This window comes from Rhinoderma darwinii, chromosome 5, assembly GCF_050947455.1.
Source record: "Rhinoderma darwinii isolate aRhiDar2 chromosome 5, aRhiDar2.hap1, whole genome shotgun sequence".
Lineage (NCBI taxonomy): Eukaryota > Metazoa > Chordata > Amphibia > Anura > Rhinodermatidae > Rhinoderma > Rhinoderma darwinii.
The window spans coordinates 42,137,597-42,160,475 of NC_134691.1; the positions used below are offsets into that span (position 1 = coordinate 42,137,597).

General features: G+C 41.1%; 1 protein-coding gene across 1 annotated transcript in view; it reads right to left on the reverse strand.

The window, feature by feature from the left end:
• Positions 1 to 897: 897 nt before the first annotated feature.
• GRHL2 (grainyhead like transcription factor 2) overlaps positions 898 to 22,879 on the reverse strand; it is a 42,852-nt gene continuing 20,870 nt past the window's right edge. Inside the window, exons 8-15 of the mRNA XM_075828000.1 lie at positions 18,377 to 18,535; positions 17,050 to 17,107; positions 14,446 to 14,588; positions 13,413 to 13,444; positions 9,293 to 9,381; positions 7,787 to 7,872; positions 4,981 to 5,045; positions 898 to 1,015 (exon numbers count right to left, since the gene is read on the reverse strand). Of these exons, the coding sequence (XP_075684115.1) occupies positions 898 to 1,015; positions 4,981 to 5,045; positions 7,787 to 7,872; positions 9,293 to 9,381; positions 13,413 to 13,444; positions 14,446 to 14,588; positions 17,050 to 17,107; positions 18,377 to 18,535 (750 nt within the window). The remainder of the gene's footprint in view (positions 1,016 to 4,980; positions 5,046 to 7,786; positions 7,873 to 9,292; positions 9,382 to 13,412; positions 13,445 to 14,445; positions 14,589 to 17,049; positions 17,108 to 18,376; positions 18,536 to 22,879) is intronic.

Consider the following 22,879-nt stretch of genomic DNA (forward strand, 5'->3'; position numbering starts at 1 on the left):
GAATAGGGAGCATGAATGGATTGTACAATCATGCCGTTCTAGAATAACAACATGAAAGTGCCGGGACAATACAATATGAAGATTACGTGTTATCTGTGTTTGTGGATGGAAGTTTGTGGTAGAGATTGGGGCTCATTTATTAAAATTAACACAAAAACATAGCAACCAGTCACAAAGCAGCTTTAGTAATAAAAGCTGAGCTCTGATTGGTCGCTATGGGCAAGAGTTTTTTCTGTTAGACAATTTTTATATGTTTCCCTCATTATGTACTAAATGGAGAAAGGCTTTAATACCTTTACGATTTCTGATATTTTAGAATGTGGTCGTCGTTATCATTGTGGCAGTAAACAAAGAAAATAATATAAATGAAAATATTATATTGCACTTTACAAAATAATTTGTACATTGTGTTAAAAAAAAATCATTTTTTTAGATTACTTACAAAATACTTTTTGTACATTCAGGTTAAAACAAGTTGATGGACTGCACAAAAAAATGCACAAGACCATGTCATTAGGTCCGCATGCATTCACTACATTGCTGTAGACTTTGGAGATACTGCATAGAACCTTCCTTGAGGAATTTGGAAGTCATTTACATAATCCATAATCCCCATCCTCTTCCAGCATATGGAATTGGAACGTCCTTCTGAGACTCTTGTGCACGTCAAGAAAATGATTCCATCCAAAGAGACTCCATCGTGTATAATATCAATATAAATAGTTATTTCTGTCTTTTTTCCTATAAAGAACATGGATTCAATCTTGCATTTGCTGTCATAGGCACTAAAAACACCTCCTAAATGTCTCTGATGAGGCAGGGATTGCAGGAGAACAGATTTCTACTCTGTTCTGTACATGGACAATCCTTCCCATCAGGCATCGCTTTGGCTTTGGGTTATATTTCCGTCAGTGTGATCTTGAAGCCTTGTTCCACCATGCTTTCCACATTCAGTATGAAGGTGTCCTCATTGGAGTAATGCTCGATTATGTTATCATCCATATTCACCAAAATGCTAAGTAGAGGACAGACAAGAAAAGTACCCATTAGATATACTAGACGTTTGGGTTTATATGGGTCTTCCCATGACAAACGTAGGTTGGGGTCGTACTGCTGAGACCTTTTCCAGACAAGTGTGTGGGTACTTTTAGGCTGAGTTCACACATCACGGATTTGTCGCCGATTTTACACTTTGCAATGCAAAAGGGTGAGATCTGTGTCAGATCCGCAACAAAATCCGCGACAAATCTGCAACGTGTGAACTCAGCCTAATGGAGAGTGACTGCACATATGTGGAACCCCAGTTCTAGGAAATCTATGGGGATCCAAGTTGTTGGACTCTTAATAAGTGGACATTTAGGGCATATTGATCACTATCCCGTACACTCTTTAAGCTTCATCATGCTTACATGTGTTATACTTAAACAGAAACACTACTTTAGGTTGCAAAATGACTCACTAAAAAGGGTTTTTTCAAGGTGTAAAAAGTAACTGCACTTTCACAAAACTTTTGCTATGTCATAGAGACTTTTTTTAAAGTTTGATTGGTGGGGGGGCCGAGTGCTAGGACCCCCACCATCACTGAAACGAAGGTGCACAAACGGTGAACAGCTCTGCACCTTCGGCTGTGATTGGTGCTCTTTGTCAGGCTGAATACGGGCTCATAGACGTTCTCTGTGAGCTTGTCTTCAGCCTAAAGAGGAAAGCAGAACACAGCCGAAGGTGCAGAAGACTCAGCTCAGTGATTCTGCACTTTTGTCTCAGTGATGGTTGGGGTCTTAGCACCTGGACCACCACCGATTAAAGCTTCTGATATATCAAAGAGACATAGAGATATGTCTCTATGATATATCAAAAGCTTTGCGAAAGTGCAGTTAAGGTCCTCTTACACAGCCCAATATGGGACGTGAAAAAGATTGTCGGTCAAAGAAGCAGCTCGTTGATCGGTGCTCATTTGCTCCTTTCACAAGGAGCAACGATTTGTCATGTTTGGGGATGAGCGATAGTTACTATGTTTGCATACCTCCCAACCGTTCTGGATTCAGCAGAACAGTCTCGGATTCCAGGCGGTGTCCTGCTGTCAACTGTATCTGCGTCCTCAGGACGCAGATACAGTTGAACCCAATTCTGAAGCATGAAACCATCAGCTCCCTGCTTCAGAATTAGTTCAGAGCGGAGGAGCAGAGGGAGCTCCTCCACTCGCCGAGGACTCCCCGGGCACAGCGCTACTTTAAGAGCTGTGCTCGGGGAAGACCTTGACGTCACTGTCCATATATGGGAAGAGAGTGTGGGCATCAAAGCAGAACAAGAGAAGCCTCCAGGGCCCAGATGCTTGACAAAGGCTGCATTGAGCAGCTGAAACGTTGCACTGTTTACTGCACTGATGGGAGAATAAATCCACTTTTCTGACGACATCTGTTTGGAGTGCTGCCTCTTTTTTTCTACTTCTTGACTGTCCATATATGGACAGTGACATCAGTGGCTACTCCTTGAGCGGAATCCTCGTTGCCGATGATCTGGCTGGGGATTCTGCTCTTAGAGGAAACCCCTGAGGTCATTGTCCATATATGGACATTGACGTCAGGGGCTCCTCCTGGAGCGGAATCCCCAGCCAGAGTCGGCAACGGGGATTCCGCTCAAGGAGTAGCCACTGATGTCACTGTCCATATATGTCCACATTCTGCAGCGTATATTCCGTCCGCAATTCCGCACGGAACATACGCAGTAATTCCGCTACGTGTGGACAAGCCCTTAATCTGAATATATATGGGGATTATTTATAAAGCAATTTCCTAATATAACTTTATTATCAGAGATGCAAATATTATGCATGGAAATAATAAGATAATTATGTATCTTCTCTGCTCTATTGATCAGGTCACTCTTGATGTACTCGGCTATTTCCGTCAGCCCCCATAGACATTGACAGGAGCGGCAGAGGGCATGCATGTCTACCACTCCATGTAACTTCTCACTGCGATCGTGCAGCGAGGAGGTTTGGGGACTCAGGACGCCCTTTTTAGGGATCAGTGGGGGTCCCAGCGATCAGATATTTATCCCCTATTCTGTGGATAGGTAATAAATGTCCTGCATGGGATAACCCGTTTTGAGTATATAGTAGTGAAATGCTAGGCACGCAATTTCCTAATATTAAATGTGTAGGTTTGCCTTAGAATCACAAACGTGTAAAGTGCTTTTCTATCCTGGTTGGGAGACCCCCTCAAATAGGGAGACAAAAGACTTGCTGCATAGCATCATGGTCTGAAAAGAAGTAAACCAGCCTCATCCTTGTGCTATGAATTGCCTAATCTAATATATATGTGCCACAAAATAGTTAAAATTGTAAACCCAATCAGTAAAGTCAATACATTCTCAAAAACACAGTCGATTATGAAAAATGATGGGCACTGTTCTGTACAATAAATTCCGCTCCAGCTGTGCGGCTTTTAAACCTCAGAGGGCACCTCCCAGGGTCACAGATAGCAGCTAGCCTTTTCTCTGTTGCGAGGATGTTGATAATGGTGGCCTAATGTCATGATCATGAGACTCTTAAGACTCACAGGAAAGGCAGTGGCATTATAAAGTAGATATTTCAGTTCGGACAGACTTATTATTTATACTCCGAGCACTGATATGACCATAACTTTGTACTCCTGTTTAAATATAAAGCCAGTGTTTGACAAACTGCTGTGCTCCACTTCCCTTAATGTATGAGTCATTGTAGTACACTGAGTAGTTCCAGCCCAGTTAAAAAAAATCTCACAGGTTTCAGTTTTAGTGCTTCCACTTCAAAGTGCTATCACTAGAAACCTTGCCATGGAAAAAAAATCCCAATATTCTCTTTAGCTTGAGGCGGTCAATGCCATAGAGGCATGATGTATGACTTCACAACACCTAAAGGGTACGTATAGATTTGCAACAATTTTTTTTATTGCTCATATGCATCTGAAAAAAACAAAACGTAACAACTTTGAAAAGGGTCTTCATTAAAAATCAATTTTGTGTCCACAGCTCCTATGCAGATGTTTTGTGTCTCCATGGTTACAGACTACAAACAAACCCCATGTAGTCTGATCCTGTGGTAATACTTTGTTTCATCTGTCCCCTACTTCTTGCTAACCTACAGAATGTATGCAAACAATAAGTAGGGAGCAGACGAGAGAAAGTGTGACTGCAGGATCAGACTACAAAGGGGTTTGTTTGTAGTCTGTTACCATGGAGACAAACTATTTGCAGAGTTGATTCTTTTTTAATTTTCTATTAATTAGAGCAATAAAAAAAATTGGTTACAAAGATGTAGCAACAGGGCCTTCCTAACAACTTTTTTTTATTATAATCCCGCAGTTATGTTAGTGAGGAAGAGGGCAGTGACAGGAGAGACTTGGCTTCCCTGCTGACGGGGTTCTTAAAAGTGTTTGTCCAGTCTTGTCTGAGTAAATCGTAATCATTGTATACACAAACTATAAATTAGGCAACTTTGTAAAATACTTTATTATTTCAATTCCTCACCATTATCAAGATCTCTGCCTACTGCCAGTGAATATAAACATTCTTGTGTATATTCAGAGGCTGTAAATTCTCATACAACTGAGAATTGGCATAATGTACAGTGTGGGTAACAGCTATCAGCCGGGAGTTCAGATTGCTGAACTCTGTACTGCTGCTTTGTTTAGCTAAAAGAAGATTACTTAGAGACTGCTACAGAGTAACAAATCCTCAGTTGTGCAATCAGGGCTAGATCACAATGGGGGTCAGATTCTGAATATAAACTATGTTACAATTTGCTGACAGCAAGCGGAGATTTTGACAACTGGGAGGAATTATAACACAAAGTATATAGAAATGTTGTACTTTATTTTTTAATAATTCAGCTCATTTATATAAAAGTCTGGACAATCCATGTAATGACGTATTGTTTTAATCAATAAATTTAAATAAATCAACCGAATTGTATTTCCTATCAGCGGTCAATCTTCTTACCCTTTTTTGCTTTTCTTATAGATTTTCATTATTTTTTCCCCAGGAATACCATATTTTTCAGATATCTGCAAAAACAATTATAAATAAAAACAGATCCAACTGAGTATATCGCGCTGGAGAACATTCGCTCTCTGTGGACACGGCTGAATGTGAAGCAGACATCAGAGGATGAGCCGCTCTCCACCCAGACATGCAACAGGTAGTTTACTTTTCTACGCTCCATCAGTGTTTATTTGTTGCACTATACTGCCCTCTACCTGCAGTACATAACATAACAACAATGCATTGCAAGCTAAGGGGCCTCTCATCCAAACATATTTTACTTCAACTGACCCTTTAAGGATATCTTCAGATGCGGCAAATTTATCCACAGCCCAAAAAAAATAAATCTGTGTGAATTTCGGGCCATGCTGTTGCAAGGGTTAAATTGCCAAATTCACAGCAAAATCTGTATGTAATACATGTATAATGCCGTTTCAGGGCTCACTATATACAATTATGTAAATTAAATTCATACTACAGAGCTGTGACTAATATAGTCTCAATTAATAATTTGTCCCGCTGATCTCGGGACTGCAGGGGTGGGGGGATGGGGTGCGTCATTTATTTACGTATGTGCATTCACTTGGGCACAGTATATACATTTAGATTGTGAGCTCCAATGGGGACAGTAAAAGAGGACCTCTGTGCAGCGCTGCGTAATATGTTGGCGCAATATAAGTAACTGAAATAAATAAATAATACATACATATAGATCAATACATGTAAACCAAACACAGACTCTTAGGTCTTATTCACACGAACGTGTCCGTTTTGCGCGCGTAAAAAACTCAGTGTTTTTCCTGCGTTGCGGTTCCACGTGACATCAGTGTATTGTGCTTGTCAGCGTTTTTTACGCGCGTATGTCATCCGTATGTCACGCGTTTTTTACGTCAGCAAAATAAACTGAAGGAGGTGGGGTTTTTTTTCTCATAATTTCTTTAGCAACTGTTGCGTGAATCACGGACAGCACACGGATGTGCGTCCGTGTGCTGTCCGTGATTTTCACTCACCCATTGACTTCAATGGGTGCGTGATGCACAACTATAGGACATGCAGTAAGTTTCACACAGCGGACATACGCTGCGTAAAAAACACTGAATGTCTGAATGGCCCCATTGAATTGTATAGGTCCGAGTGACGTCCGTTGTTTTAACGCGCGTAACACGGACGTGAAATACGCTCGTGTGAATACGGCCTTAGTGTAGCAATGGTCATCACAATAAAAATAAAATAAAAGTGCTCTAGATGTGCTCAGTAATACCCGGTCTATTTACATGAAGCATTTCTAGGACCCCTTTAATATCCCTGATGTTCAGCATAGGTGTGCTGTATTCTTTCCCCATGGAATGGGCTTTGTGTTGTATACTTTCCACCACTTCTGCATCGTATATTGCTCAATTCAGATAGGTCTCTGCATTGTGCAGAGTCCATGAAGAAATATAGTCTACAGTGTAGACTTTCCATCATGGAATGAGCTCAGTATTTTACACTAGTCACTAGGACACAGGGCTCACAGGAAGACAGCAGCAGGAACACCTGCACTTTTAAACCCTTCAGTACCTGCCTAGTTTGGATCTTAAAGCTTACATAAGTAACTTTGCATGAAACAAAGTATAAGCGGAGATAACAAACGTAATATATTTTATTAGAGAAAAAAATCCTCTTTCTTCGCTTATCAGACTCCTTTCCTCCTCCCCGACCCCTGTTTTCTGAACTGTTCACTCACTCAGAATTCACTCATTGAATCCTTAGAGCAGATTGGATACGGTTTCTAAGCTCCACTGAGAGATCAGGTTATAGCTGCCCATAGAAGTCTATGAAGAGGGGAGGAGGAGGAGGGAGCAACCGCAGAGAGAGAGACTAAGATGTTGCAGCTTCTGGTAAGTGTTTTACGGTCTCATCCCAGTGCTGGATTCACAACTACACCGCTCCTTACTGCTGTATAATCTCCTCCATTCTAGTAAGTCCACTCCCTCTCTTAAACAACTTAGATGCAGCAGTCACTATTGACCAAGGCATCAAAGGAATTTATGGCCCGGATCTGAGTTTTTTTCTGATCCCGGTCATTACAAAAGGAGCTCTCAATCTGTTAATCACAGTCGGGGTCCTGTTATCGATTGCACAGACATAACTCCTGTGCCTGTGTAATCACCATGACATACACGTATGTCTTGTAGTCTTAACTTAAAGCAGTCCATAACATACATGTACGTAGAGTAGCGCTCCATAAATTTCATCCTGGTCAAAGCTGCTCGGCAAAGTGGTAACAAATCTGGGACAGAACATAGAGCTAGACAAGGATCCTAGAATGTTTTCCTCATCCTTACTAAGCTTCTTTGAGGTAGCTTCTTCCTCCCGAATGCGTCCATAGGGTATAATGGGCATGAGGTATGCCTAAAGAGTGTTTTTTTGGCATTCAATTGGCCAGTTTAACTTTTTTTTTTACTGTATTGTATAGCGCTGTTAACTATGCTTTTCAATACAGGGGGATCCTGAAAAATAACCTTTACCATGCAGTATATATTTTTCATTTAATTTTTCGTCAATAGGTGACGTTTGAAGCTGCAATGCATACAGTCTCGTATGTCAAGGCTATATGTTCATGTCCTAACGTATATGACAAACGTAATGAAGAACGTAGAGATACGAACGAAGGCTAGTACGTAGCACAATTTGCCTTTTAACTAAGTCCTAACTATAGTCACAACAGCACAAGATGCCGAGCAGTGACACAGGACATAATGTAAATCTACAATATACTCACAGCTTCCAATAATCCCTTCACTGTAGGATACTTTAACATCAGAGCGTCAAACACTTCATCGCTTTCCTTTCTCACATAAAGTAGCACTGAAAACAGCAAAGCAAAAAGTAAAGGTCAAGAATCCATATCAGTTCCTTTATCGCTAAAGAAAAAAGCATATTAAAGCGGATCTGTCATCATACCATGCTGTACTATGTAAGGGCAGCATAGTATGGGGACAGGTCCGATCTCCTATTAGCCAAAATGGCACAAAAATAATATTGTGGCTAATAGCAGCTAACAAAGAATCAGTCCACTGTATTGCATGAGAGAAGTGCTCCGCCGTCCCCCCCTCTCACCATATATATATAGGTAGATGGCAGCAGTCAGACAAAGGGGAGAGAGTCAGGGGGATGTGGGGCAATGGTCCCTATCATAAATACAGGGCAGTAAAGTATGATGACAGATCAGCTTTAGTAAAAGAATGGTTGGTAAAAACGTCTCCATTTAACGCTTTTACTTGTATTGCTCTAGTGCATCTAAAATTAAAAATTAGGGCAACATTGTAAATAGCCTTGATTAGATGTATCCGACTGGCATTTACTTTTACCAATTGTCTGCCGCCTGTAAAAACGGCATTTTTACACTTGTAAGTTAAAGCTTATTGGGAAATGGCCATAGTCTTGTAAAACTAGGCTTATTTCTAGGTTGTTGGGTTCAGGGCTAGGAAACTCAGGGGCGGGAACACCCCTATCCTGTATCCAATCAATGGTGGAGTATTGAAGATAAGTCCACTCAAGAGGCATGCATGTTTTTTCTTGTATTGTAATACACCTAACGATATGTTCACAATGGCGTCAATTCATAATGAAAGTCATGAAGCAGCGCTAGATTCATCATATGAGTCGATGGGGTCTGTTGGGCTTCTGTCTAGGTATTTTCTTCATATTGACATCCAGTATAGCATATTCATTTTTTGCTCAACCCCTAATGGAGGGTCACAATGTCAGTGTGAACAGAGCCTAAGAGATATATTATCATTCATATATCACAGTAGATGCTAAATAGTCCAATTTGTTTTTATTAATCCGGCATAACAAAAAGACAAAGGACACTTCGACCCCCACAGGGGGTTAAATAAATTTATCTGGGTTTTAAAATGATGTGCCATCTTTAGGTTAGGCCATCAATGTGTGATCGGTGGGGACCCCAAGAACCCACATGGATCAGAAGAATAAATGGGCACCGGCGCTCGGCACCCTTCACTGCAGTACCTGACACCCATATTCTCGTGGCGGTGTTTGGTACTGCAGCACAGCCCAAACAAAATCAGAAACTTCCCCCACTCACACATTGATGTCGTATCCTAAGGATAAAATCCCAGAAAACCCCTTTAAAATCGAACGGTGCCCTAATACTGTGAAAGTTTCACTTTTCTGTGGCATTCAGAGAATTCATTGACTGACCCTAGTTGCATTAAAAAACAGTAAATAAATAAATTAAATTTGTTTTATAAGTCCAAATTACCTTTTTTGCTTTCTTCTTTCATTTGCTTAGGTGCAGGAGGCCCAAATTCTTCATCCACAGGCCGGAGCATTCTCTTTACCAGCACACTGCTTCTGTAGGGAACCATAGCAGATATATGTAATACCTGAGATCATCTCAAGGGGGCAGCGCATAGCTAACAAGTGCCAAGCTTCTTGTCTCTCTTGCTGAAGGTCTATATACCATCTATAGATTGTAAAATCCTATGTAAGTATGAACTACATAATAAGAAAAAGCAAAATGAATATATTCTTCAACATTTCTCTGCTTGTATATTGGTCTGTATAACATCCTACTAATCCGAATAGTGGCTGAGAAGGGCTGTCTGCAATAAAGAAAGCTCTCCCTATAGAGGACGGCCCAATGATTTTGACGGCGGCTGTGTAAGGCTTTATGTATCCTGCAGAAATAAGGGCTAGCTGGTAACTTCTCTTGGAGACAGGGGCGTAGCTAGGGGGGGGCAAGCGGGGCACGTGCCCCGGGCGCAGTTCAGAGGGGGGCGCCAGAGCCCCCTCCTCCTGCACTATAATTGTACCTGTGTCGCAAGGACACAGGTACAATTAGAAGCAATGAATGACCGGGCACGTTCCGTGCCCGGCCATTCAGCGCCTCTCCACGAATGAAGCGACTGGTACCTTTTGTACCAGTGACGCTTCCATCGATGAAAGGCGCTGACTGACTGGCAGGGAAAGTCATCCTGCCCAGCCAATCAGCGCCTTTCATAGACGCCGCGTTCAACCCCCAGGAGACCTGCGCAGAAGAGAGCAGGTCTCCATGGCTGCCGGACGGCGTGGGAGCGGGAATAAGGTGAGTTTGAAATATTTTTATTTTTTTAATTGTAATAGAAGTGCGTGGCTGTATCTGCGGGGGGGGGGGGGACTTTGTCTACATGGGGGACTTTATCTATGGGGGTGTTTATCTACAGGGAGACTATATCTACAGGGCTGGGCTATATACAGGGGGACTATATCTACAGGGAGGCTATATACAGGGGGACTATATCTACAGGGGTGGGCTATATACAGGGGGACTATATCTGCTGGGCTATATACAGGGGGACTATATCTACAGGGGGACTATATCTACAGGGGGGCTATATACAGGGGGACTATATCTACAGGGGGGCTATATACAGGGGGACTATATCTACAGGGCTGGGCTATATACAGGGGGACTATATCTGCTGGGCTATATACAGGGGGACTATATCTACAGGGGGGCTATATACTGGAGTGGGCTGTCTATAGAGCACCATATACAGGGGTGGGCTATATAGTATATAGCCCCCTGTAGATATAGCCCACCCCTGTATATGGTGCCCCATAGATAGCCCACCCCAGTATATAGCCCCCTGTAGATATAGTCGCCCTGTATATAGCCCAGCCCTGTAGATATAGCCCCCTGTAGATATATTCCCCCTGTATATAGCCCACCCCTGTATATAGCCGCCCTGTGTATAGCCCACCCCTGTAGATATAGCCCCCCTGTGTATAGCCCAGCCCTGTAGATATGGTCCCCCTGTAGATATGGTCCCCCTGTAGATATAGTCCCCCTGTAGATATAGCCCACCCCTGTATATAGTCCCCCTGTAGATATAGCCCACCCCTGTATATAGTATCCCACAAATAGCTCCCCCCTATAGTGCTCCACAGAAAGCCCACCCTTGTATATAGCCCCCTTGTACATATAGTCCACCCCTGTATATAGTGCTCCACAGATAGCCCACCCCTGTATATACTATATACAAGGATGGGCTATCTGTGGAGCACTATATACAGGGGTGGACTATCTAGTGGAGCACTATAGGGGGAGCTATTTGTGGGATACTATATACAGGGGTGGGCTATATCTACAGGGGGACTATATACAGGGGTGGGCTATATCTACAGGGGTGGACTATATGTACAAGGGGGGGCTATATACAGGGGTGGGCTATCTGTGAAACACTATATACAGGGGTGGACTATATGTGGAGCACTATATACAGGGGTGGGCTATATCTACAGGGGGGCTACATACATGGTTGGGCTATCTGTAGAGCTCTATATACAGGGGTGGGCTATATCTACAGGGGGCTATATACAGGGGTGGGCTATCTGTAGAGCACTATAGGGGGAGTTATTTGTGGGACACTATATACAGGGGTGGTCTATATAGGGGCACTATCTACCGGGGCTCTATGGCAGGCACTATCTACAGTGTGTGTGTGGGACACCGTGTATGGTGCTATTATAATTAGAGGTGCAGTGTATGGCGCTATTATATTTAGAGGCGTAGTGTGTGGTATAATGATGACTTTATATTTATTTATAGGTGCAGAAATGTTGGAAAAGTGAGAAGCTGAAGACATCTGAGCGGCAAACTGCAGAAATGGACCGGGAGAAGTCATCATAGAGGTCTGGACCAAATGGAGAAAAAGAACTAGAATCTGAGACGTCACCGGTGAGTCACTTAATGTAAATGTTTATTCTGCCTCTGATCAGCACTGTAGTCACTGTATGATCTGCAGCGAGATGATGGGTGGTATGATTATGATAGGATTTATTTTTTGTGAAACGGCATCTCCCAGCACATCCTTATCATTGTTCGGGCCATGCTGGGAGCTGTAGTTTTACGCCTATACGGCAGGGGTTGCACTAAATTGAGCTGTTTTTTGTGCTGGGGCTGTATATATGTACCGAGCTTGGTTCTGGTGTTGCGTATAGAACCATATTGCTTGTGAAATGTACAAATAATTTTATGCTCGCGTTACATAAAAAGAAATGACACGTTGATTGGTAGAGAAAACAAACACGACGAGGGGGAAGGAGATGTCGGGAAAGAGGTTGGGGGGGGGGGGGCCAAACTGAATCTTTGCCCAGGGTGCTGGAGAACCTAGCTACGCCTCTGCTTGGAGATACCAGCTAGTCATGGTGGTCACGGTAGAGGGTCCTCCTCTAGCCATCATGTTATCCTCAGGGAACCTTTTAGATGGAAAAGGATTGTCCAAACCAAATCAGTTATAGATTATTTAGAGGTTGTCCAATCAGACATTAGTTGTTATTTATGGAAATGAAGGCTATGTAGTAAAGAACAGGGTCAAGCAAGGTATTGATTATTGATCTTTGGTGTTGGTAAAGACTTTGAGAAAACCATGGACAACAATCCTTGACAAAATCAAACCTAACTATCCACTGGAAGCTCAAATGACCAGAGTGAAGTATTGTTTTATGGTGGATGTGTTTTTAGAAGACCCAGCTCATTGGAAATTTTAATCAGAATGATTGAAGATTAAGAGGACAACCAGCAGCATGATTGATGGTAGCGATCATGCGATCACAGAGATCATTGGGAAGACTCAAACTCTAGGAGGCCCCAGGATTCAGAAATTCAAGATCATTACTATTAAAGGGATTTATGGCATATTCCCAGGAAATGCCAAAAATGTCTGAAAGATGGGAGACCCACCTCCGACCCCCTGTTTCCTAGAAATAGTAGAGGTGGACACACTCTTCATTCAAGTCTCTAGGAGTTATGGAAGGTGCCAAGTAAGCCTAGAGTGACCTGGGACCCCCATTTTCCCCAGGGGTTGGGCGTCCTACCATCAGATATTTATGGCAGACTCTGTGGAAATCTATAAGATCCCTTTAAAGTGTAGCTAAATGTTTGGCAAACTTCTGACATGTCATAGTGACATGTCAGAAGTTTGGATTGGTGGGGGTCCAAGCACGGAGACCCCCACCAATCGCTAGAACGAAGTAGCTGAAGCGCTCGTGGAAGCGCTCAGCCGCTTCTTGTCTGTTCGGCTTTTTCCGGAAATAAATGTATAGGTGTACGGACTCCATAGAAAGTCTATGAGTCTGTACTCCGATACATCGGCTTTCCGGAAAAAGGCCGAACAGAAACGAAGCAGCTGAACGCTCACCCGAGTGCTTCAGCTGCTTCGTTCTAGCGATTGGTGGGGTTCTCAGCGCTTGGACCCCCACCAATCCAAACTTCTGACATGTCACTATGACATGTCAGAAGTTTGTCGAACGTTTAGCTACACTTTAATAATAATAATTAATAACAATAAGGACTGTTTTACATTTTCTATTGAGCAAATTTATGATATATCTCTTACCCTTCTATTTCATCCTCTGTATTGTAGAACACCTGCAAGATAAAAGCAAAAAGTAATAAAACAGGAAAAAGAACATAAATGCATTCATTCCCATTATTACAGCCTATCAATCTATATTGATTTACTCTAATAGGGGGTAATAATCATTGATCAGACATTACCAGGACTTATACAAATATTGGCAGTGAACACATAATACAAGGATATAATAAGGATAATTAAAAAAAATATATATTTATGGAACATCAAGTGGAGCCTAATGTTTTCCTCAAGGTTCATAAAGACAACCCCGGTTCATATGCCCTGTTAGGTTTATGGGCAACGTAGTCATCTATGAGCCAGAACAGGGAGCTGCTAATTAAGAATGGCTTCTCCTTGGTGGACCGGGCCTATGTATTACATGGACAACCATACATTTGAATGGCTGGCATGTAGTACTATCGTTACCCTGCAGTGGTCGCTGCAGGGAAAATTTTGGGCCACAAAATCTTCCCCGTTAATAACAGATGATCGCAAAGCGTTCCAAGAGCCAGACCCTTGGCGAATAGCTGATTGCTATAGCAGCTATATTTAGTGAAAGGGGTTTTCTTTGTAGGACAACCCCTTTAAGCCTCTGTTCGCACCTGTGTCTCAGTTTCTATTTATAATGGGACACAGTGCTGAATCTGTCGAATGTTGGATACCACCGACCACCAATGACTTATAATTGGATCCATCGGGTTACTTTTGCGGTGTCCGTTGTGTCTGCATGCAGCACTATACTTCCCATCAAGTGTGACAGGATCTACAGTATGAACATAGTCTAATACATTTCTATTTATGAATGTTTTAATGTTGGAAGCAATAATCGAATAAAACATTTATATATTGTATTAGCCACATGTTATTTAAATCATTAGAACAAGCAAGTTTATAAAGTGCAAGTACAACAAGGTGCGAAATTTCCGGAAGGGCTCATAGGGCCCTTGTTTCATAACTACTCTTGGTATACAGATTGATCCAAATGTTCTTTAGAGCGCAAACGAATAACAACTACCTGTCCAGTCCTCTGTAAATTTCCAAAGTGAACATCTGGGATGAAGAGGACGGGCTGGGAGTCCAGGTCAGACATGGTTTTGAAGAAGGTGATGTCGCTTTTTTTCTGCAGCGGTAAAGCTGATAACTTAGCATCAGACGCTAGATAAGAATTGACAAGGTGACAGTTCAAAATGCAGAAGAATTTCGGACTAGTAATAATAATAATAATAATCTTTATTTATATAGCGCCAACATATTACACAGCACTTTACAATCTAGAGGGAACATGAAACAAACAATATCAGACATTACATAGTGACGAAGCTGATTTACAATTCAGACAGGAGGAGTGAGGACCCTGCTCGCAAGAGCTTACAATCTATGAGGAAATAAGGGAGACAGTGTAAAAGTGTTTGTTCAGTACAATGGTCCAGCCATCTTATATACACATGGGGTGGTAACATAAAGCTGCATGAGCCGGTCACCAGCCAGTATCCGTGTATGACGGACATGAAGAGAAGGAGTGTGAGGGAATCTTATTCTGATCACTAATCTAAAAGGAGGGCCATGGAAAGGAGTCAGATTAGGGAATGTTATAGGCCTGTCTAAATAGATGTGTTTTCAGGGCACGTTTAAAACTGTGGATATTGGGAATTAATCGGATTGTTTGGGGTAGCACATTCCAGAGGACGGTGCAGCATGAGAGAAATCCTGGAGACGGGAGTGGGAGGTTCGGATTATGGAGGATTTTATTCTAAGGTCGTTGGCAGAACGTAGACCGCGAGTAGGGTGGTGGACAGAGATGAGGGAGGAGATGTAAGGAGGTGCAGCACTGTAGAGAGCTTTGTGGGTGAGAGTAATAAGTTTCAATTTAATTCTGAAGGGGATGGGCAACCAGTGCAGTGACTGGCACAGGGTAGAGGCGTTGGTGTAGCGGTTGGTCATAAATATGAGCCTGGCTGCTGCATTGAGGATAGATTGGAGAGGGGAGAGTTTAGTGAGGGGAAGACCGACTAGTAATGAGTTACAGTAGTCAAGACGAGAGTGAATCAGAGCAACAATGAGAGTTTGGGCTTTTTCCTCAGTAAGAAAAGGGCGGATTCTGGAGATGTTTTTGTGGTGAAAATGACAGGAGCGTGCAAGTGATTGAATGTGAGGAGTAAAGGAAAGATCTGAGTCAAAAATAACCCCGAGACAGCGGGCGTGCTGCTTAGGAGTTATGATAGTGCCACACACAGAGATGGAGACATCAGGTTTAGGGAGGTTGGTAGATGGTGGGAACACAAGGAGCTCAGTTTTAGAAAGATTCAGTTTCAGATAGAGAGAGGACATGATGTTAGAGACAGCGGACAGACAATCACTGGTGTTCTGTATTAGAGCAGGGGTGATGTCACGGGAAGAGGTATATAATTGGGTGTCATCAGCGTAGAGATGGTACTGGAAGCCAAATCTGCTGATAGATTTGTCCAATAGGAGCTGTGTAGAGAGAAAACAGGAGCGGACCTAGGACTGATCCCTGAGGAACCCCGATAGCAAGGGGAAGAGGAGAAGAAGTGGAACCAGCAAATGACACACTGAATGAGCGGTCAGAGAGATAGGAGGAAAACCAAGAGAGAACCGCGTCCTTGAGGCCAATAGAGTGGAGCATGTTAAGTAGGAGTTTGTGGTCTACAGTGTCAAAGGCTGCAAAGAGATCCAGAAGAATCAGGAGAGAGGATTTACCCTCCGATTTAGCCGCCAAGAGATCATTTGAGACTTTAGTAAGGGCAGTTTCTGTGGAGTGTAGAGTGCGGAAACCAGATTGTAAGGGGTCAAGAATGGAGTTGGCAGAGAGATAGCGGATAAGGCGAGAGTAGACCAAGCGTTCCAGGAGTTTGGAGATGAAGGGCAGATTAGAGACTGGTCGGTAGTTGGCAGCGCTGGATGGGTCAAGTGTTGTTGTTTTCAGTAAAGGGTTTATAATGGCATGTTTAAAAGAGGAGGGAAAGATACCAGAGGAAAGAGAGAGGTTAAATATTTTAGTCAGGTGACTAGTGACAGCCGGGGAGGGGGACTGGAGGAGGTGTGATCGGACAGGATCACTAGGGCAGGTAGTAATCCACTAGTATCCTGTGTATTAGTACCATGTCAGATTATTCCATTTTCTGGACAATCAGATACCAGGGGATTACAGATTGTTCTAGTCCTAGACCAGATAGTCACAATCTGTTTTACTTTTACGTCCGGGTGTATGAAGATGTTTTATGAACCCTATGATACAGATTTTGTTTTATTTCCGTGGCCCACAACCATTATTTATGATAATTGCAATAACAAATCCACATGTAGAGTTTATTCATAAGATCAAAACTATATTGCTAACTCTTAAAGGAACACACCAGGAAAAACTGATACAGTGTTATGCCTAGTGCGAGGCCTAAGGGGTGGTGCACGACTCAAGTCATTCTCCAACCCTGCAGACCATGAACTGGGCGTAACACAATTTTGTATCAGGTCTTCCTGAAGTGTTCTTTTAAATTCTGAATCACATATCCACTTCTCCATGCACCATATAGGCCAGTTTTACACCAATCTCATAGTGGTGACTCACAGTTATTTGTGCACTGACTTGCAGGCTGACTTTTTCCTTTTTTTCGGTTTTGCTTTCGCTCCTCATCTCGGATTTTTCTCTCTGCTCCCTAAAAATATAAAATAAATAAAAACATAAATTTAGAAAAAAAAAAGATTTAAAAAAAAAGTATGTTTTATTATTGCATAAAGAAATTAATTGCTCTTGGAAAATTCAGGTAGAGCCCATGTGTGCAGTGTAAATCCATTATGCGGAATATAATTTACCCAACTTTAAAAATGGTTTTCCCACCTTATATATAGCAAATCTTGTGGATATGACACTTACTTGATCCCACAGCACTCCGTGTTTCAAGGGTGCGTGAGTAGGCTTCCACGCCAACGGATAAAAAATGGGAACTCAGCACTCCAAGGTATTATGCAATAAGTGATATTTTATTTCACATATAGCGAAAAGTAGTAATTCAAAAATAGGTTTAATGTTTCGGTCTATACATTCAATCTTCTTCAGACGCGGATTACGTCCGTGGATAAGGATATGCGGCGCTTGCGACCTCGGTTGCTATTAGGTAATGGTGCCAAAATGTACCCCAAAATGATACCAATAAAAACTACAACCCGTCCCACAAAAAAACAAGCCCTCTTACAGCTCAGTCGATGGAAAAATAAATTAGTTATGACAACAGACAGAAGTTTGCCTGCATATGACAGAGATGTGAGAACAAATTTGGAGATATTGACCCAGATTGGTGCCAGTATCAGTACCACTAGGGCATACAGTACGGATGTGATAGATAGGGTCACCTTACCTCTTTGAGACCTAGCGGAACAAGCAACGGCTCTCACTTTGGTGGACTTGAGCCATACATATATTACATGGGGGCTATGCATCTGGAATGACTGCCATGTAATACTACATTTCTCCTGTAGGGTCAGGGTAGCCACGGCTACTCAGCTATAGAGGGTTAAAATGGGGTTTCTGTGATTAGAAAACCCCTTTAAGGTGAAAACCTTTTCTAAGAATCTTAATTTATTCTTGGCCCTCGCCCCTCATGGCCATAGTTTGCAAATCCTTTAGGTTTGTTTTTGTAGCGGCGCTCTGCAATTTCTCATGGATAGCATGTGTAATCACGTAATAAAACAATTCTTTGTTCTGATATAATAATCGTAAATGATAAAATATAGTTTTGTGACATTTCGACTGCACCGGCAGTGTAAATATTGGATTTTATTACTATGATCGGTAACAGGAGCACAGATCTGCTTGAAGAATTAACATCATCTATAAAACATTAAAAGCTCCTGACAGCAGTCCGCCACCGATTCGTTCAAGAAAATAATGGATCACGGCTGTCAGAAGACATCTATTGATAGGTTACCTTATCACAGAAGACCTTGATCTGGCAGTAGGCCCGGTGGATTGGTCGGTTGCTGCGATTATTATAGCTATAGGTGTCAATCTGAATCATGAGCGGAAGTCCTTTCACCCCTTTCTGAGAGGAAAAATCAGTGCTCAGGCAATTCACCGTAATGAAAATCTACAGAAAGAGCAAGAGGACGATGAACAACAAGGTATGCAAATGTCCGGAAATGGGACAATGCAAATAATACATCCTGGTTAAAGTTAAACATTAAACTAATGCATGTAAAGATGTCTTAATGGATTCATTAACTCTTTAAAGGCTATGTACACCTTTAAAGATATATTTATTTTTTTCATAAATCAATATTTTATGTGATTTTAAACAACTTTTCAATTGACTTTTTTTTTTACTAAAATTAACTTTTTAAAGTTACAGCTTCCTGGCATCCTGAATACATAGAAGCTGTATCGTTCTCTCTGTCGATTCCGTCAGTTCGTTTGAACTGACGGTTCAGCTGAGCTTTGGTCCTGCATGTTTCTGACACAGAGGATCCAGGTAATAGCGATCACATCTCAGTCATGAACTTAGATGTGATTGATATTAGCTGGATCTTGTGTCAGAGACACGCAGGACCCTATCTCAGCCGAGCCGTCAGTTCAGCTGATCTGACGGAAAGCTCGGCTAAGACAGAACAATACAGTTTCTATGTATACAGAATAGAAAAGACAGATTGTAATAATGTTTTATTACATTGCACCAATACATTCTATACCTCGCAACTTTTTGGGAAAACAGACTACTTTCAGGCGTGGCGATAGATTTCGCTCATGAATTTGGCTGCAAATCCATGACAAAAAAAAATCTACAGCATAATTCACCGCAAAATCCATGACAGATAGGGATGCTACTGTACGCGCTAAAATCTAGGCTAAATGTTTTGCCACATAACTGGTGGTTTTGAAAGTGCTGTTTACTTGCATTGTACTTTATTGTTGTTTTGCTACACATGACCTTATAATTTATTGTGTAAAAGATCTGTACGCTAGAATAGCTTTTAATTCACACATTACCATCATCTTTACTAAATCATACCCCCCACAGTTTGAGCCACGCCCTGTTCTGCCAAGAAACGCCTACTTTAAGCAAATTTGCATAAGCCCTTCCCACTTTGAACTCCGATTCTTGCCACAATCCCACAAAAAAACAGGATGGTTGGAGGTATTATTAAAGATAGAGACTTTTATGGTGCAAATTGTAGAAAATAATATACAAGAAGGGGTCTAATATGCAGTAATGAACCAGACAGATACTTTCTGTACCAATGTAATGGATGTTTTAGTGCCAATCAGGTCAAAAAGAGGGACATTAAAAGAAGGAAAACAGGTAGTGGGTCAAAAGTAGGGACTGCCCATCCAATACAGAGAAACTTGAGGTTCCTCATCGCTGTACACTAAATGACATCACTCACAGGGGGTTCCTGTCCCCCAGAGTGGCTCGCAGTCTAGTTTCCCCTTCTTTTTTATAGGGTTAATTTAAAAAAGAAGTCCATTAACCTCTGAAGCCATAATTAGAATACAAAACAAGGCCTCATGCACGTGCAAAGTGTATAGCTGCACACGGAGTCCCCATGGTTTAGTATCACGCATCCATAGGCACTCCACGTGCTCTTTATTGCACCATATTCTCCCCTTAGAAGTATTGCTACCTCCGTAATATGGCATTCATTGAAACATACATAGGCGCAGTATGGCCCCATAGATTTCTGGGGGGTGCTGTATGATAAAGATGAATAATTATTACATAGATCAGTAATATTTGCCATGTGCATTATAAGATTCATCCTTAGCAACTATCCTGCTTGTTGATGGTTTCCAGTTTTCAAATTGTTTTTTTTTTCACATTGGGAGTAGAAACTGGCTGAAAAATTAATTTTGAACAGCAAAAACATAATAAAGTTATATTATAAGAATTTGTTTATGTAAAACAGACATAGTTGTCATTTAATATGATGTAATACAAGACATCATAGAACATTTTCTATTTATCATTGTAAAGTTATTTTCTCTAAACATTTTTTTCTATACATTAGTCTATGATTGCTCCACCAGGGGGCGCTCTACCATATTATAGACTGTGGATAACTTGCCCAAAAACAAAATTATGCTGTGGAAAAAGATCGCAACAACATAAGTTGGGCATCTGGTTCTTCCAGAATAATGAAGAAGGCGATGCCCTTCAGCTTCGAGGACATGAGTGCACTTTTATTGGAAAACCACGAACACCAGGTCTATAAAAAGTCACTCCGGAGCAGTAAGATGTCAGTTTTACAGCAATGCTAATGACTCCAGCTGGTGTTTACATTCATTTATTGTAACTTTTAGCCTATACCACACCCAGGTAACCAACCTGTAATCTGCCATTGAAGGACCAAATGCCAACTTTTATATTAAAAGGTAAACAAACCTCGGAATAAAACTTTTTAATGAAGTATTGGCCGTCACTTTTCTTAGGAAGTCTCTTCTAGTCTCCTTTTTCACAGGCCTAACAAGTTACAACACATTATATCTCAAGTAGCCTTTAAAAGGCTATGTACACCTTTGAAAACGGTTTGTTTTTTTTATAAAAATTTTATCAGTGTGATTGGTGCAACTTACTAAATATTGTTTATTAAAAGTTATTTTTACTTTTTGAGATACAGCTGCTTTGTATCCTGTATATAGAGCAGCTGTATCTAGCGCTGAATCCTGAGTCCGTCAAGTCAGCGGGACTGACAGGATCCACCTGTTATCAATCACATGTAACTTATGAACTTAGATGTGATCGGTAATAGCTCGATCCTGCGTGTCAGAAACACCCAGGACCCGCTGACACTGAACCTGTCAGTCCCGCTGACCTGACGGATTCAGGTCTTAGCACGTGATACAGCTGCTCTATATACAGGATACAAAGCAGCTGCATCTCAAAAAGTAAAATTTGTTAATAAAAAGTATTTTGAAAGTTGCACCAAACACACTGATACACATTTTTTTATTAAAAAACAAAAACGATTTAAAAAAGGTGTCCACAGCCTTTAAATACCACCTACCTACAAATCCTACAGGCGTATCTTTTATATGCTTTGTATAGAAATAGCAAATGTGGAAAGTTCTATAATGCAACCCACGCAGGGGAAACACTGGCAACTGTCCTAAGCATATTACAGGATTATGAAACACAACAATATAAAATACATATAAATATAAATGATATAAAATAAAACTAAAATAAAACAAATTTTTTTTATCAGTAAATATAAAGTTGCTGTTCAAAATTCTTTTCATCCATTTCTCAGTTATATTACTGTCTGAGAAAACCGGGGGGAAAACTTATACGACCTTATTATCGCTCCCCAGAAGTGTCAGCCAGCCTACCCACCCACAAAACAGTCTGCCCAGTTCTGCCGCCTATGGGGCGGGGGATGTATTCCTGCATAACTAGGCTGATAGTTGTACAGGACTCTTGGAAAGCTGGATGAGAACCCCTGTGTAAGCAATAATGACAGTCGTATCGCCCGTGTGACGATCAATCACTGCTGCAGTAACATCGTTGCGCACAGTTTGAACACGTAAAGGACCATCGGAGACAATACAAAACTGATAAGATGTATGACAATTTATTTTTTTCACCTTTTAAAGGGGTATTAGTTTCAGCAAATAAAACTATTTTCCAATATAAAGTTTCTGTTTCAATTCCATACGCTCTTCAAGATCTCTGCTTGCAGTAGCAATGTTAATTGTCTACTTCCATAGGTTAAAAAAAATCTACATTGGTTATGTGACAGACACACCGATGCTCAACTCATTACACTAGTTATCGGAGATGAAATGAGGGAGATACAATGTGATTATCTTATGACCAGGACAGATTTTAAGCCTCTGCAAAGAAACAATGGTTTTCATTCATTGACTGCAAGCAGAGATCTTGAAAACAACGAGGAATTGACATAGAAAGCGTATTGGAAAGCAATATAACTTTTTTTTATACATTCTTTAATACTGCGAGATCTACTTTCTGTACAGTGGTAAAAAGGCTCAGATATAAATCATCACTAAGAAGTCTATTTCCTTAGGACAGTCCTGAACTAAAATTCATAATGCATTTATTGTTTACCACATTACCATAACAGTCATGTAAACTGAAAATGCAAATGATATTTCCAGGCGTCCTGTCATATAAATATATCTTCTTTAAAATGCAAAATCTATATGTTCCATACATCCCCAATGGCAGAAATGCATATAATATAGTAGAAGAGCTTTATAAATCAAAGCAGTAGATATAATATCTCTCTCTCTCTCACTCTCTCTATATATATATATATATATATGTCACATAAGTCACTTAGTATATATATATACATATATATATATATATATATACATATATATGTGTGTATATTATATATATATATATATATATATATATATATGTGTGTGTGTATATATGTATATATATACAAAGTGACTATGAGCTTCATAT